At 62.9% G+C, this 15,473-nt stretch overlaps 1 protein-coding gene across 1 annotated transcript in view; it reads left to right on the plus strand.

Moving 5' to 3' along the window:
• The window catches only part of GLI2 (GLI family zinc finger 2), a 65,228-nt gene that overhangs the window by 17,688 nt on the left and 32,067 nt on the right, over positions 1 to 15,473 (plus strand). Inside the window, 2 exon segments of the mRNA XM_058301159.1 lie at positions 10,686 to 10,888; positions 15,029 to 15,211. Coding sequence (XP_058157142.1) covers positions 10,686 to 10,888; positions 15,029 to 15,211 — 386 coding nt within the window.

The raw sequence follows: 15,473 nt of genomic DNA on the forward strand, positions 1-15,473 counted from the left end.
TCTGGGCCCAGCGTGGGAGCCACCGCCTACAGGAAGCCTTCTCAGATTGCCTCAGTAGGGTGAAGGACTTCTTTCCCCCTACTCCCTGCTCCGGCCTGTTCACAGGCTGCAAGGCCCACTCTCGCTCGGCACCGCTGCAGCGTGGGGTTTTGCCGAGGCACCCACGTGAACTGTGGGCTCGGGGGGCTGAGATCACCTGGACTCGCGGCAGGCCCTGGGTCTCCCCCCCCACCCCAGCCCCTGGCTTTGCCACAGCCCCCTGGGGTAGCCGTGGGCCCTGCTGGCCCCTGCCCATGTGCACAGTTCAGGGCGGGCCCGGGAGTGGTGGGCTCGGCCAGCCCGCCTCGGAGCAGCCCCGTCGCTGAGCGCCCCCGCCTGCCCGGGCGTGGGGCCGTGGCCGCGGGGCTCCCGGGGCTCCCCCAGGCCACATCAGGACAATGGCCCCTGAGCGTCCACGGCGAGCGAGCCACGCACGGAGCCCCGAACAGGTCCAGAAGCCGGGGTCCCGGCTCCCGTTCACGGTTTCCTTCTTGCTGGGCCTTGCAGAGCCCCCCGCAAGGGGCACCTGCAGCCAGAGGCACTGGGACGTGCAGACGGACGTGGGAGGTCCCCCGGGCCCCGGGGGGGTGGGGGGCAGGAGGGCACACCTCTCCACGGGTCTCTGAAGATTGGCCATACGTCTCTTTAAAAATGCACGCCCCCTCGTCCATTTCAGACAAGGATTTGGATTCTGGAAACTTTTCAAATGCATTTATGGAAACTGCGGTAAGGAGGCTTGCCAATGCACAGTTTCACATACGAATTAAAAAAAAAAAAGCCACAACAAAACGAGCCATTAAAACCACACCACGAACAAAAAGCCTGGGCCAGGAGATGGGGCTTCTCCCGGCCTTGCCTTCTGGAGCTTCGTTTCCGTTTGTTGGGGGGGCCGGGGCAGCAGCGGGCCTGACCTGGCGTCGGGGAGCCCCGGGTTGGCAAGGACACGAGTGGAGCGCACCGGGCCACGGCCGGGGACCTGGTCCCTCTCTGGCCGATGCCAGGGGTGCCAGGCCCCCAGGGACCCTCTTCTGCTGGCTCAGCAGCAGCCACAGGGGCCGCGGCCGCCCGCTCCCTTGCCCCGCTGACCCCACCCCGTCCCTCTGATCCGGGTGGGTGGCAGGCGTCTTGGCCCCGGGACGCCGGCGCCGCCCTGGGGTGGGAAGGCTTGGCGTGTCGGGGCTGCGTGCCCGTGTAATCCCGGGCGGCGGGCGGGCAAGCACGCCTCAGAGCCCTGAGCACCCGGCACGCCCTCCCCTGCCAGGAGCACCCATGCATGGTGGGGGGGGGGGCTGGGGACCCTCCCCTCCCCCGCTACTGCCGCTGAGGAGCACCCTCGGGGGGAGGGGGACTGGGCTATTCCACGAGGGGGCACCCAGACCCCGCTCCCTAACGGTTCGCCGTCTCGGAAGAGCCACGGCCGTCGCAAGGCTGGCGACCTCTGTGCCTGCCAGGCCCCTCTGCGCCAGCACCGTGCGCTCTACATCCCGCCTGGTTTCCTTTTGCTGCTGAGACAAAGAACTGTGCCCGGGGTGGCGCCAACCGACGGCACGTGCTCCCTCGCAGCTCCGGAGTCCGGAAGTCTGGAAGTCGGTGTGGCTGGGCCGAAAGCAAAGGGCCTCCCGGGAGAACCCGCTTCCGGCCTCTTCCCACATCCCTTGGGTGGTGGCCGCACCCTGCTCTGGCCCCTTGCGTCAAACCTCCCCCTGCCTCCTCTACCAGGACACTTGGGGTACCCCAGGATCAGCCTCATCTCGGGGGTCAGGTGGGCTGCACCCTGCAGGCTTGGGGTATCTCCCTCTTTTCTCCGAGACCCCAGGTCTCCCCGAGAAGCAGGCAGGGCGTGAGGTTTGAAGACCCCAAAGCCCCTGAGTGTGCACTGTCCCTCTTCTGCAAAGACCCTCCAGGGGCCGGGCAGGGACAGGGGCAGCACGGCTCCCACCCCCCAGTTCCCCAGTCCTCCCGTGGCCACGTCACTGCCCCCCGGGGCCTCAGCATTGCTGTCTGTGAAGGGGACCCGGCGCCGCGCCTGCTTGGAGAGCATCTCCGTGCAGGGCCGGCCGAGGGACGCCCGAGGCCCCCGCCGGCCCCCGCCTGGCCCCCGCCCGCTGACGTGGGCGAGCCCGGCCCAGGTGGCTGGCGAGGGTGAGTCAGAGCCCCTGGCTCCGCGCTCACCTCCTTCCCCAAATCCCGCACCGTGGGTGGGGTCTGGGGTCCCCCCGTGGAAAGGACATGTGGCGCCTGCCCGTGGCCTCCATCCCAGCCATGCTGTGGGCAGAACGGCCTCCCTTCCCCGCCCTCCTGCTCACCTGCTGCCCAGAACAGCCTCACACTCGCCCGGGCCCCCAGCGCCGGGGACCCCTCCCAGGGCCCCGGGCGCTTTGGCGCGGGCCCACCGGGGCAGTGCCCAGGCACACCTGGCCAGGTCGGGGCTTCCGTCCCGTCTCCCTGCAGCCCCCATGGGCCCCCGTGTGGGGCAGCACCTGGGCCTGGGTGCCAGGAGGCGTGGGCCTTCTGCACCCACTGCGCACCTGCCGGAGAGACGATGCCCAAGCGGAGTAGGCAGACAGGCCGTGCTGCCCCGGGAAGCAGAGCCCGGCTCCGGGGCGATGCCCCCCAAGGGGAAGGCTACCGCCCACTCCGCAACCCCCGGCCAGGCCGTCAGTGTCCCCGTCTGTGAAGTGGAGATGATAAAACCTCCTTGCCGGGTGGTTTTGCGTGTGTCGCGCGTGGTTGGTGTCCCCCGAGCGTGGACGCCCCCGGCAGCCGCGCAGCTCTAGTGGGGCCTCCATGCGCTCACAGCTCAGGCACGCGCCCCCGCCCTGCTCCCCACCCTGCCTCCAGCCAGCCCCCAGGGCCTCGCCAGGGCAGGGCGGGGACGGGGAGAGGCCCTTCCCTGATCGGGGGCCCGTCCCAGCCGGGCAGGCCAGCGTGGCACCGCCGAGCGGGGGGCCCTACGGCCCGGGCAGCGGCCAGCGGCGCTTCGGCCCCAGGCCACACTGCTGGGTGCTGACACTGTGTGCATGTGCACGTGCACACACCCACCCTTGGCTGCACACGCTGCCACACCCGTCCCTAAGGCACACACCCACACACATGCCCACCATACACACCCATAACCGCACACTCACACGCCCACTGCCACACACGTCCATGGCCACACAGACACCCACATACACACTTACACACCCACGGCCACACACGTCCATGACTACACACTCACCCATGTACACACGTCCACGGCCACACACGTCTGACCACACACACCCCCACAGCATGCACACACAGTCACATTGCACACGCTCACCAAGCCGAGGGATGGCTGGCTGTTCTGCCTCCCCGGAGCCCCACCCGTGCCTCCCACCCAGGTGTGGACGGGCCCCCCGAGCAGTGGGGGGCCGCCCCAGCGAGGCCTTTCGCAGGGACCTACAATAGAAAAACTCAGCTCAAACTGGCTTCGGCAAACTAACAAAAAGTCTTGGTTCAAGGAACAGGAAAGGCTGGGGGAACTGGTTTCAGGCAAGGCTGGATCCAGGCCCAGGGGCTCAGCTCAGGACACGGGGTCTACCCTGCTCAGCACCCATGTTCTCGTATGGTCTTGGGCTCCCCCTCAAGGCTCCCAGAAGCCCCGCGCTTGCGTCCTGCCAGCCCAGCTTCCCACGGGATGAGGGCACTTCGTGCCCAATCGTTTCAGCCAAAGCTGCTGTTTGGGGCACAGGTCCACCCCTAGAGCACAGGAAGGGGGGTAGGTCCGACACACCTCCCGCCCAGATCACACCGTGGGCGCCGTTCTCCCCCTCCAGGCACAACCTCACACCCACACGCACACAACCGGGACACTCCAGCCCTTCTTTGCACACACCACTTCCTGTGTTTTGAATGTACCTGCTTATGAACTCTTATGCATCCTGCAGGACCCAGCCCAAATGCTACCTCCTCTGAGAAGCATTCCCTCACAGTTTCAGGCAGACTCCAGGACTCGGTCCTCTGCCGTCGCCCTTACCAAACCGCCCGATGCTCGCCTGCTTTGCAGGTCTGCCTCTTCCCCTGGGGCCCCCCAGCAGCACGCGCTCGGGACAGCCGTGGCGGGAGTGGACAGGCATGAGAAGGCACCGTGGTGGAATCGGCTCAGATACACTCAGAGGTGGTCTCAAGGGGAGAGGGCAGCAGCCAGTCCAAGCACCTCGCGGCACGGGTGGCTGCTGGGCGGCTAGTCACGACCTGAGTGCGTGTGCCCACGGGGCACGTGAGACCGTGGTGGGCTGCCATGGCCACCTTTAAAACGAGCCCACGTGGCCGGCCCCGCCCGCCCCCAAGGCCGCCCCCTTGGGCACTGTCGGCCCCGTTGCCACATTCAAGGCCTGGCGGTCGTGGCTCACACCAGGGCTGGAGGCCCACAGCCGGGAGGGCGCATGGTGGGGGCTGCGGCGGAGGCTTTGGAGGCTGGCCTGCCGCGGTGGCTCCAGGCCCCCAGCAGCCTGCCTGCCTGGGAGGCCCGAGGCACAGCATCTGCCTGCCAGCACCCGCACACACAGGCTCTCAGTTAGACTCTGGGAGGAGGCCAAGCCTCCGAGAAAGACCGGCGCTGGGCCCCGAGTTGCAGCCGTGGAGGGCAACGGTGCCAGCACGATTCCAGGTGCTGGGAAAACCCCTGGTCCCCCAAGTGCGTTCCGGATGCCGGAAATTCTGCCATTTGAAATTCCTTCCTTTGGCTGCATTTGGTGCGTCAAAATGATGATATCTCGAAGGACCTGTACCCTTGGATCCTTAGCAATCATTCACAACGTAGCGTGAGCGAGGTTCCGATTATCTTCCTGAGACTGGACTGAACTATGTGTGAGAAAGGGGCGAGGATTCAGGCAAAAAGGGGGCTGAAGCAGGGTGGGGAAAAAGCTGTCCCCTCACTGTCCCTCCTACCTCCGTTGCTGCTTCGAGCCGCCGTCCCCAGTGCCCCAGCCCAGTGCCCTGCCCACGAGGAGTGGCCAGCCATCAGCAGCGCTCACTTCCCTGCTCGGGCGCAGGCTCCTGGCCACTCCCACCTGGGCTGCAGGTGTGGCCCCCCACCTGCCTCGGAGTGGCTTGGGTGGCCTAGCCTCTCTGGTGGGGTCAATTTGTAAAATGGTCACTGACTATCCACTCTATGAATTAATGGAGAAAATGCGGCCTGCCTGGATGGCCGGCGCAGTCGGTCCTATTCCGAGGAGATGCCAGGGAAGGGCATGACCATGGTAAGCCTGGGCCTGTGCAGAGGGCAAGTCCGAGGAGGCTTCCTGGAGGAGGTGTCTGGACCGTTGTAGCTCTGTTGACCAACGGGCCCATGTCATCTGGATACCCAAGTCGGCAGACACGCCACGTGCCGTGCTGGCCCTGCTGCAAAGGGGAGGAGAGGAATGGGGATCCTCCATCCTGAGAGCGAGGCCGCCCCGAGGCCTGGAAAAGAGACCCCCCCACTACCGGGCACTGAGCCCCCGTGGGCGGGGGCCGGACGTCCGTGCCAGGTTGTTCCCAGCTGGGGCGAAGCTTGTCACGCGCTCCGATGGGCACAGCCAAGCTCCGCGCCCGGCGCTGCTCTCGTGAGGTGGCCCCGCCACCCTGCTCGGCCCCCCGGCCTCAGCCCCGGGCCCCAGGGCCCAGAGAGGGGCGCGCGCCCCGGAGGAAGCAGGGCCCCCGTTTCCTTGGAGGGGGGTGGCGGGCCACGCTGCCCTGCGTGGGGGCTCGGGCCCCCGCCTGCCCCCTCGGGACCAGCAGCTGAGCCCACAGGAGGGCGTGGCCATGGCGACACCTGCGGGGGACCCTGCAGGCGGCACGCTGCTTCGCCGTGGCTCCCCATGCCACGAGCTGGGCGGGCCGGGCGGGCTGCTGGGGGCCAGCGCCTCGCCTCCCCGCGGCCCCACGGGGGCTCTGGAGGAGGACGGTGCGGGCCTCAGCGCTCCCCCCGGCCAGCTGGACTCCCCGCCTTCTCCTGAGCGACACGGCCTTCCAGAAGCTTCCAGAAGCTTCCAGGCGCACTGTCCTCAGCACACAAGCCAGCACGGCCTGCCCCAGGCGAGAGGGCGTGGCGGTCTGCTCATGCTCTTCTTTCCGAGGACCCATGGCAGCGCCGCCCGGTCGCGCCGTCTTCAGCCTGGCGCTCAGGGCCGTCCCCTCGAGCAGGCCGGCCTGGAAGGGGGACGCGCTGGGCGCCTGCTCACGGACGTGGGTCCGTCCGCGCCGCAGGACCCGCTTCTGAGCCCCGCAGGTGGCCTGCTCCCACGCTGCGGCCTGGTGCTGGGAGGGTGCCCGGGGCAGGGCTGGGGGCTCGGCCGGAAGCGCAGGGCGGGCGCCCCAGGGGTCCAGGGTGGGCGCGGGCCGAAGCGAGTGCGCAGGGCTGAGGACGTGCTGAGCGGGCCGGAAAATAAAATAACAGATCAAAATGCTTACCCCCCGGCCGGGGGGCCCCCGGGGGGCCGTCTGGGAGAGCCAGAGCCAGCACATCTGGATATCACCTGTTGGCGCCCTGGGTTGTTGGCGCGCTGTGAGCACAGATTTCATGCACTATTGAATATAATTAGCAGTTGTCTCTGGTTTGCTTCAGCCGACGGACAAATCATCCTCTCCTAAGTAACCAGTTCTAACTGTCTTCACGCGGCAGCATAAATCAGATGTGAAGGGTGTTTTTTTCTTTTCTTAATGGACTGTAGTTTTTGGAACTGTTTTAGGTTTACAGAAAAAATGAGTGGCAAGTACGGAGTTGCCATGGCGCAGGACCGCCTACGCTGACTCTGCTCTCACTATCTGGTGTTAGTGTGGTACTTCTGCGACAGTTTAGGAACCAGTTATTGGATGAACTAATACACAGTAACTGAAGTCCGCAGTTTACACTGGTGTCCTTTTTCCTTCCAGAGTATTTTGTTTTTCTTACAGGAAGATGGGCGTCTAGGTTGTAAACAGTTTTCTGAAATCTCTGTATGGATAAATATATGTATCTATATACGCCTTAAATTGTACTTTCCGAGTGCAGGATTCAGTGGCGTTCACTGCCTTCACAACGTTGTGTAGCCCTCGCGAGAAATTTTCCATCACCCCAAACAGAAACTCTGTGCCCTCTAAGCAATAACGCGCAATTTCCCCCTCTCCCTCAGCCCTTCATTCCACTTTCCACCGCTGTGAATTTACATATTTTAGCCACCTCCTGTAGCTGGAATCATGGAGTATTTGTCCTTCTGTGTCTGGCTTATTTCACTTCGCGTAACTTGTCAAGATTCACCCATGTTATATAGCATGTCTCAAGACTTCGACCCTTTTTGTGGCTGAATAGTATTCCACTGCGTGCACACGCCACGTTTGTCCATCCATTCATCTGGCGATGGACACTTGGTCCGAGTCTCCGTTTGGGCTCTTATGAACGCGCTGCTATGAACCCAGGCGTACGGCATCTGTTTGCATCCCTGTTTCCCACTCATTGGGGTGCACACCTGGAAATGGGACTGCCGCGTCAGATGGTCATTCCGGGCTCTTTGGGGGGCCTCCAAACCTTTACCACAGTGATCGTGCCGTTTTACATGCCCACCAGCAACGCGCAAGGGTCCCCTTTGCTCCATATCTTTTCCAGCAAGTGTAATTGTCATTTATTTTCATTCTAGCGGGTATGAAGTGGTATCTCATTGTGTTTTTTATAACGATTTTTAAAATTTATTTATCCCCACCCCCACCATAGTTTGTACTCGCTGTCTGCTCTCTGTGTCCATTTGCTGTTTCATCTCTGTGTCTGCTCGTCTTCTCTGTAGGAGGCACCGAGAGCCGAACCTGGGACCTCCCATGTAGGAGAGAGGCACTCAATTGCTTGAGCCACCTCAGCTCCCTGCTTTGTTGTGTCTCTCATTGTTTTTCCTCTTTCGGTCTCCTTGTTGCATCATTTTGTTGCATCAACTCATCGTGCCTGCCCGTTGTGGCAGGTCACTGTCTTGCTTGTCTTCTCCAGGAGGCACCAGGAACCAAACCGGGCACCTCCCATGTGGTAGGCAGGAGCTTAATCACTTGAGCCACACTGACTTCCCTCATTGTGGTTTTGATTTGCGTTATAGTTTTAGCTCTCAAATTTGGTTCTTTGATCCATTTTGAGTAAATTTTCATATACTCAAAGGTAAGGGTCTTTCATTCTTTTGCATGTGGATATGCAGTTTTCCCCAGCTGCATTTGTCGCAAAGTCTCTCCTTTGCCCATTGAATTGTCTTGGCACCCTTGTCAAAAACCAGTTAAGCCTATGTCAGGGTTCTAGTCTATTCCATCATTCTGTCCTTGTGCCAGTGTCACAGTTTCAATTACTGTAGCTTTGTATTGTTTTGAAATTTTCAAACTTTGTTCTTCTTTTTCAAGAGGGTTTGGATTATTTGGGGTCCCTTGAAATTCCATGTGATCTTCAAGACGGGTTTTTCTAATTCTTCAAAAAAATGTCACTGGGATTTTTGATAGGGACTGAATTCAACCTGTATATCACGATGGGTAGTATTGTTATCTTAACAATATTGTGTTCCAATTCTTGAACATGGGATGTCTTCCTATTTATTTAGGTCTTTAATTTCTTTCAGCAAAATTTTATAGTTTTCAGAGTACAAGACTTTGACCTCATTGGGAAAATTTAATCCTAGATGTTTATTCTTTTTGATGCTATTGTAAATGAAATTGTTTCCTTACTTTTCAGCCGGTTCATTCCTAGTGCATGATTTTTGAGTGTCGATTTAGTATCCTGTGGCTTTGCTTAGTTCATTTAAAGCTCTTTGCTAAAACTCTTAGAGTTTTCTACAAGGAAGATCATGTCTTATGTGAACAGATCATTTTCCTTCTTTCTTTCCAAATTGGGTGCCTTCATTTCTTTTTCTTGCCCAGCCGCTCAGGGTTCACTCACTGTGTCGTGCAGCCCTGTGGCTTTGACACACTCACTGCGCCTTGTATCCCCCGCTGCGATGTAACACGGGTTGTTCTCACTGCCCAGATGATGCCCTGTGTCCACCCAGTCACCCGCCTGCCCTCCCCGGGAAGCCCTGGCAGCCCCTGACCTTTTTGCATTTGCAGATTGTCATGTAGTTGGAATCCCGCAGAGGACAACCTTCCCAGACTGGCTTCTGTGACTTAGCAATCCGCACATACGCGTCTTCCCTGTCGTTCTGTGGCTTGACAGCTTACTTCTTTCACCACTGATAGTAAATAGCTCACGTACGGATGTACCACAGCTTGTGTCTCCGTTCAAGGACGTCTTGGTTGCTTCCGACTCGGGGCCATTTTGAATGAAGTGAAGGTTTTGGATTCACGGCTCCCCGAGGGCTCCAGGACCCTTTGGGGTGTTGTCCTCAGCGTGCCTTTGTAACGAGGGGGTGGCAGCTGTCGCAGCTCAACAGCCCCCTGGGTCTCAGCCCGTATCTTTTGCTTCAGTCTGCATCAGATCATGGCGAGGCCCTGGCTTCTGTAAAATTGAAAGTTGGATCTCGGTCAGTTTGGCTCTTCGTGACGTCACTGTGATGTCCCAGCCCCTTCCCCTCAGCGTGTGGGCGCGGTGGAGCAGCTGACCTCGCCGTGCCTGCTGCAGCAGCTTCAGGGACCCAGCCAGCGGCCCGGCCCCATCGTCTTGTCGAGCGGCACCTGAGCGCCCTCGGGCAGACGAGGGGCCAGGGGGACAGATCGCTGCCAGGCCAGGCCTGAGGGAGCAAGCTGGGTGCCAGCCTTAGCACTGCTGGGCATCCGAGGAGGAGGGCTCACTCAGCGTTAGGAGTTCCGCCAAGGAGAGCTCAGCCATGCTCCAGAAAGTTAGTGACAGCCCACCATTTCAAACATGCTCTTGTATTTTTTTTATCTGATCCTGTGACTGAGTGTTTCACTCCTCCCCAGATGTCCAACTGAATCTAAAAATTGCCTACTTTTGGGAGCAGATGTGGCTCAAGTGGTTGAGCTCCCACCTCCCACACAGGAGGTCCCAGTTAGTTCCCCAGTGCCTCCTGATGAAACAAAAATGAACGACAAGCAAAACAAACATGGAAAAACAAAAACAACGCGGAATCTAATGTGGCTGAGTGGTTGAGCACCAGCTTTCCACATACAGGTCTTAGGCTCAATCCCCTGCCCTGGTACCTCAAAAAAGAAAAAGGAAAAAAACCACTACACTTTCAGAGCTGCTCCGAGTTCTTCTCTCTCTTTCAATTCCGGTAGGGACACAAGCCCTTTGCATGCCCACACCAGTGTTGGTATTTTCATGTTCTGTTTTTCATATAGAACTCATTCATTTGTTCATTTAGCCAGTGTTTACTGAGCCCTTGCTCCGTGCCAGCCCCGAGCAGCCTCTGGGGAAGCAGTGGTGTCCACACAGAGCTGCGTGGGGCCTGCCAAGCCCGTGATCCAGCAGGACCCAGTCATCTCAGCCAAGAATCCCCAGCGCGGCGGGCGAGAGGCTGCGCCACCGCGCGGGCACTTTAAACACGCCTTCCTGGGTGGACGGAGTCCAGATGCTCTGACCCCGGGACGTCGGTGCCCGACATAAAAATGTACCGGTCATTCCGGAGAGCCTCCGTGTGCGCGGCAAGGCCCGCCCGGGCCGGTTTGGGGTTCACGGCGGGGTGCCCCGGGTGGCCCCCAGTAGGTGGGCGCTGCCCCGCTGAGCTCGCGTCCCTTTGCCTCTGCAGGCCTCCCTCCCTGAGCGGCAGCCCCGTCATCTCCGACATCTCCTTGATCCGCCTGTCCCCGCACCCCGCTGGCCCCGGGGAGTCCCCGTTCAGCGCGCCGCACGCCTACGTGAGCCCCCACATGGAGCACTACCTCCGGTCGGTGCACGGCAGCCCCACGCTCTCCATGATCTCGGCCGCCCGGGGCCTCAGCCCCGCCGACGGTGAGTAGGGGCTGGGGGGGGCGGGTGGCCCGGGCGGAGCAGGCGCCTCCGGCCCTCGGCCGCCCCCAAAGAGGAGGCTTCGGAGCAGGTGAGTGTGAGAAGGCCTCCCGGCTTTTTTGTTTTTTTAATTAAAGATTTATTTTATTTATTCTCCCCTCTCCCCCCCGCAGTTGTCTGTTCTCTGCGTCCATTTGCTGTGTGCTCTTGTGTTTTTTTTTTTTTGTCCGCTTCTGTTGTTGTCAGCGACCTGGGAATCTGTGTTTCTCTTTGTTGCGTCATCTTGCTGTGTCAGCTCCCCGGGTGTGCAGCACCATTCCTGGGCAGGCTGCACTTTCTTTCACACTTTGGCTCTCCTTACGGGGCGCAGTCCTTGCGCGTGGGGCTCCCCTACGCGGGGGACACCCCTGCGTGGCACAGCACTCCTTGCGCGCATCAGCACTGCACATAGGCCAGCTCCACGCGGGTCAAGGAGGCCCGGGGTTTGAACCGCAGACCTGCCATGTGGTAGGCGGACGCCCTAACCACTGGGCCAAGTCCACTTCCCGGTCTCTTGGTTTTTTGCACTCGCTCAAGATGTGTTGCTGAGCAACGTTTTTGCAAAACCGAACACAATTGACTGGGACAATGATGACCAGCTGCTACTCATTCGCTCCGGTAGGTTCTGTCTTAGGAGAGAACCTTTGGGTTGCCATAAGGCCAAGTCTGCAGAGGCTGGTGTTAAGGAAAGGGGGTGCTCGCTGCGGGTGCCCAGAGCACGAGGCGGGCAACGCTGACCTGGCGGCGCAGAGGCGCTGTCGGCCGCGAGGCCAGCTCGTGATCGTCTCTCTCGGCACCCTGGACTCCGCGCCTCCTGCTCGTCCACACGGGGGCTGCAGCACAGGCGCTGCGGGCCTCCAGGCTCCGGGATGAGCGCCTGCGGCCTCAGGGCCCTCCGTTCGATGCTTGACAGAGACAGAGCGGAGGGGCCCAACTCCAAGAGCAGTTTTCATTTGAGCCGGAGCCGCGCAGTGTTACACGGGACAAATGTGGCTTCCAGACTTAAACCGTGTACTTCCCGGGCCCCACCCCACCGACCCACACACACAACACGCTCACCGGAGAGGAATCAGCGCACGACAGCCTGCCCAGCCCGTGCCTCTTGGTTGAGCCGTGTCCCCCCAAAAGTCACGTTCAAGTCCTGACCCCAAGTCCTGTGAGTGGGATCCTGTTTGGAAATCGGATCTTCGCAGCTGTGCTCAGCTGAGACGCGGCCAAACTTAGTTCGGGTGGGCCCTGAGCCCACGTGGCCAGTGTCCTTCCAAGAGGAAATGAGACCGGGCGGAAGGAGGGGTCAGCCACGCGGCGGAAGCTGGGGCGCGTTCTGCGGCCATAAGCCGTAGGACACCCCGGGGCTGCGCAGGCCACCCCCGAACCCCCAGAGGTCAGAGCAGCCTGGCCCAGCTGACGCCTCGTTTTTGGACTTCCGCTCTCCAGAACCGCGAGGCGGCTCGCTGCTGCCGTCTGGAGCCGCGCTTGGTTGTGCAGCCCTAGAACGTGAGGTTGCCCTCCGCCGCTGGGGCGCCCCTCCACATGCTCCGTTAGCTCTCCGCGTCCCTGTCCCTGGAGGCAACTGAGCTCCGTCTTCCCCAAAATCAGCACAGCCTTCCCTCTCAACCGGAGTGGGCTGCAGGCTCGAGGACACGGGCAAGGTGCCTTCATGAGCCCCGTGGGGCCGTGGACCCCTCCCGGCCAGCTCCACTCCCACCCAGGTATGTCCCTCCCGGCTCGCAGGTGTGGCCAGGAAATTCCAGCTGGAGTCTCACAGCGAAACGACACGGTCCGGCCTCCATGCGCAGGGCGTCCCCCTCAAGCATCGAGCTCGTTTTCCTGGCCATGGGGAGCGCACTTCACGTGATCCTCACCAAAGAGGAGCCAGATAGGGCAAGTGGTTCCCGCGAGGGCCCTGAAAATGCCAGGCCGGAAGGCGGCGGCATTCTGAGATGGCCCCTGGGGTCGGTGCCTGGCCCTGAGCTCTGACTGGGTGCCTGCCACTGGCAGAGCCTTGGCGGCCGCTGGCTCCACACTGGCCGGGCGCCGCCGTCTCGTGGGAAACGGCCAGCCTGCCCCGCCCCTCATGGCCACCTGGCCGGCAGTGGGCTTCCCTGAAGCGTGAGAGGTGCAGGCGAGACGCAGCACGGCCCCGGCCCTGAAGCTCGCACGCGGTGTTGCGGGCTCCGTGGCATCTCCCCAGAAAGACAGCAGGTTCTCACACCCGGCACCTGGGGGTGTGACGCGCCGGGAAGAAGGGCCTTTGCGGGTGCGGGTGCTGAAGGTCCGAAGGCGAGCCCAGCGAGCATTAGCTGGTGGCCCTAAACCCAGGGACAGTGCACGGAGGAGAGGACAGAGTGGGGAGCGGAGAGATGCGCCACGAGCCACGGAGCCGGAAGAGGCGCGCGCGGGTTCTGCCAACGCCTCAGGAGGGCACGTGGCCCCCCCCCAGGCCCTGATGGTGGACCTCTGGCCCGTGCAACGGCAGGTGGGCGAATGCAGGTCTGCTGTGGGCAGCCGCCGCGCGCGATGGTTCAGCGGCGTCGCGGGGAACCTCCACAGAAGGCCCCCGGGCTTCCAGGCACAAGGCGGAGCTGCAGCACTGGGGCCCGCGCCAGAACGGGCCCTGCGAGGTCCAGAGGGGAAGAAAGGAGGCGAGCGCTGCCGGGAGGCCGGTCCGCTGCAGCCGACGGCCGTCAGGAGCCCGGGGGCGAGACGGGGCTGCTCCTCTAGGCTGGACGCTCGCTCTGGGCGCAGCAACTTTGGGCCTGGCTTCAGCCTGAACACGGCGTGGCTCGGGGTGATCGTGCAGGCTCACGTGACGCCACGCCGGAGAGGCTCCTGTGTGATAGCCGCGTATCGCGCTGTGTGTAACGAAACCCGCACAGCCGTGCTGCGGCTGTGTGAACTTCGGCGCGCACACGCTCGCCCCCGCGGGGGCCTTGCTCACCCCGACTCCCACACGGCGCGGCCTCGCCGGCCCGTGGTCTCAGGCCCCGCTGCTGTCCGGAGGGCCCGGGCCGGCGCCTTCTGTGGGCCTGCCCTCTGCTGGGTGCCGGCGCTGCCCATGCGAGGTCCGGGACGTTCGTGGGTGGACTGGGGGTGCGGGGAAGGCCTTGCGGGGGGCGTGGGCTGGGCCCAAGGGGAGCGCGTTGCAGGCGGGGAAACGTCCACGCGGAGGGCTTGGGCGGGGCCACGGGCGGTCGGCGCGGGGGACGGCGAGGAGGGCAGCGGGTTGCGTTCTCCACCCAGCGCGCACGAGGCCTTGTTTGCCGTTTGCCAAGACTGATGCAGAGCAGCCGGAGAGAGCAGTGGTTAGGGACCGGGCCCCAATGTGAATCACGCGTCCCCTCCAGCTCCCTCCCTGCCCAGCCCGTGGGCCTCGCGGGAGCCCTTCTCCTCTCCGAGTGCCGGGTTCCTCATCTGCTGGGTGGGGGCGCATGGGTGCTTGCTCCAAGCGTGCCTTGCGCTGCTTGATGGCGGCACTAGAGGAGGACGGGGCTCCTGCAGGACCGTCCCCGCAGACACAGCCAGCGCCCCGGGCCACGCGAGCTGTTACGCCCACCTGAGGGGTGGGTGCTCACCTACGCCCATTTCACAGCCGGAAAACCGAGCCAGCTCAGGGACGTGGCTCCCCGGTAAAAGCCCGGCTCTGCGTGGGCCGCTTTGCTCGGCAAGCGCCGGTTCCTTCCCTGGCGCCGCGCCTCCTCCGCCCGGCCCCGAGTGCGAGGACCTGCAGGAGAACCCGTACCCCCTCCCGCCGGCCTCTGTCCTCAGCCCGGGGCGGCGCGGGCAGCCCGGGGGCCCTGCAGGCGCGCTGGCAGCCCCGGGGGAGCTTCACCTAAGAGCCAGGCTGGCCAAGTCCAGCCCTGCTCGCCGCGCAGGGCTTCGGGGGGGGCCTGGGGCCGGAGGGGCTGTCCGGGAATCTGAGGAGTGGAGGCGCTCGGGGGCCGGGAGCGGCGCCCGCGGCGAGGGGACACGCTCTGCTCGCGCGGACACGGCCGGGCGGGGCAGGACGAGGGGCCGCGCGGCCGGCCGTGTGCCCCCTGCCCTCCGCGGGAGCAGGGCGCGGCCGAGCCACCTCTGACACTGCCTTCTCTCCCCTCTGCCCAGTGGCCCACGAGCACCTGAAGTCTGGGCTGTTCGGCCTCCCCGCCCCCGGCGCCAGCCCCGCGGACTACTACCACCAGGTGGCGCTCATGGCGGGCCACCCCGCGCCCTACGCCGACCTGCTCATGCAGAGCGGGGGCGCCGCCGGCGCACCCCACCTCCACGACTACCTCAACCCGGTGGACGGTGAGTGCCGGGGAGGGCGCGGGGGGAGGGGGGGGTTGGGCTGGCGCCGCCCCCGCCCCGAGGCTGACTGTCCTTTTGGGAGTACGGGGTACCAAGGAGAAGCCTGAGCGTTCCCCCCGGCCCCAGCTGCCGCCCACGGGGAGCCTTTGGGTGGCACTTCCATGACCTCCCAGGGCCAGGCGGGCACTACGCTGCACAGAGCACACTCGCCTCCTCCTTCGTGCAGCTGCCGGTGTCACGGGGAAAAGCAGACAGGACGAGA

This window comes from Dasypus novemcinctus, chromosome 7 (genome assembly GCF_030445035.2).
Source record: "Dasypus novemcinctus isolate mDasNov1 chromosome 7, mDasNov1.1.hap2, whole genome shotgun sequence".
NCBI lineage: Eukaryota > Metazoa > Chordata > Mammalia > Cingulata > Dasypodidae > Dasypus > Dasypus novemcinctus.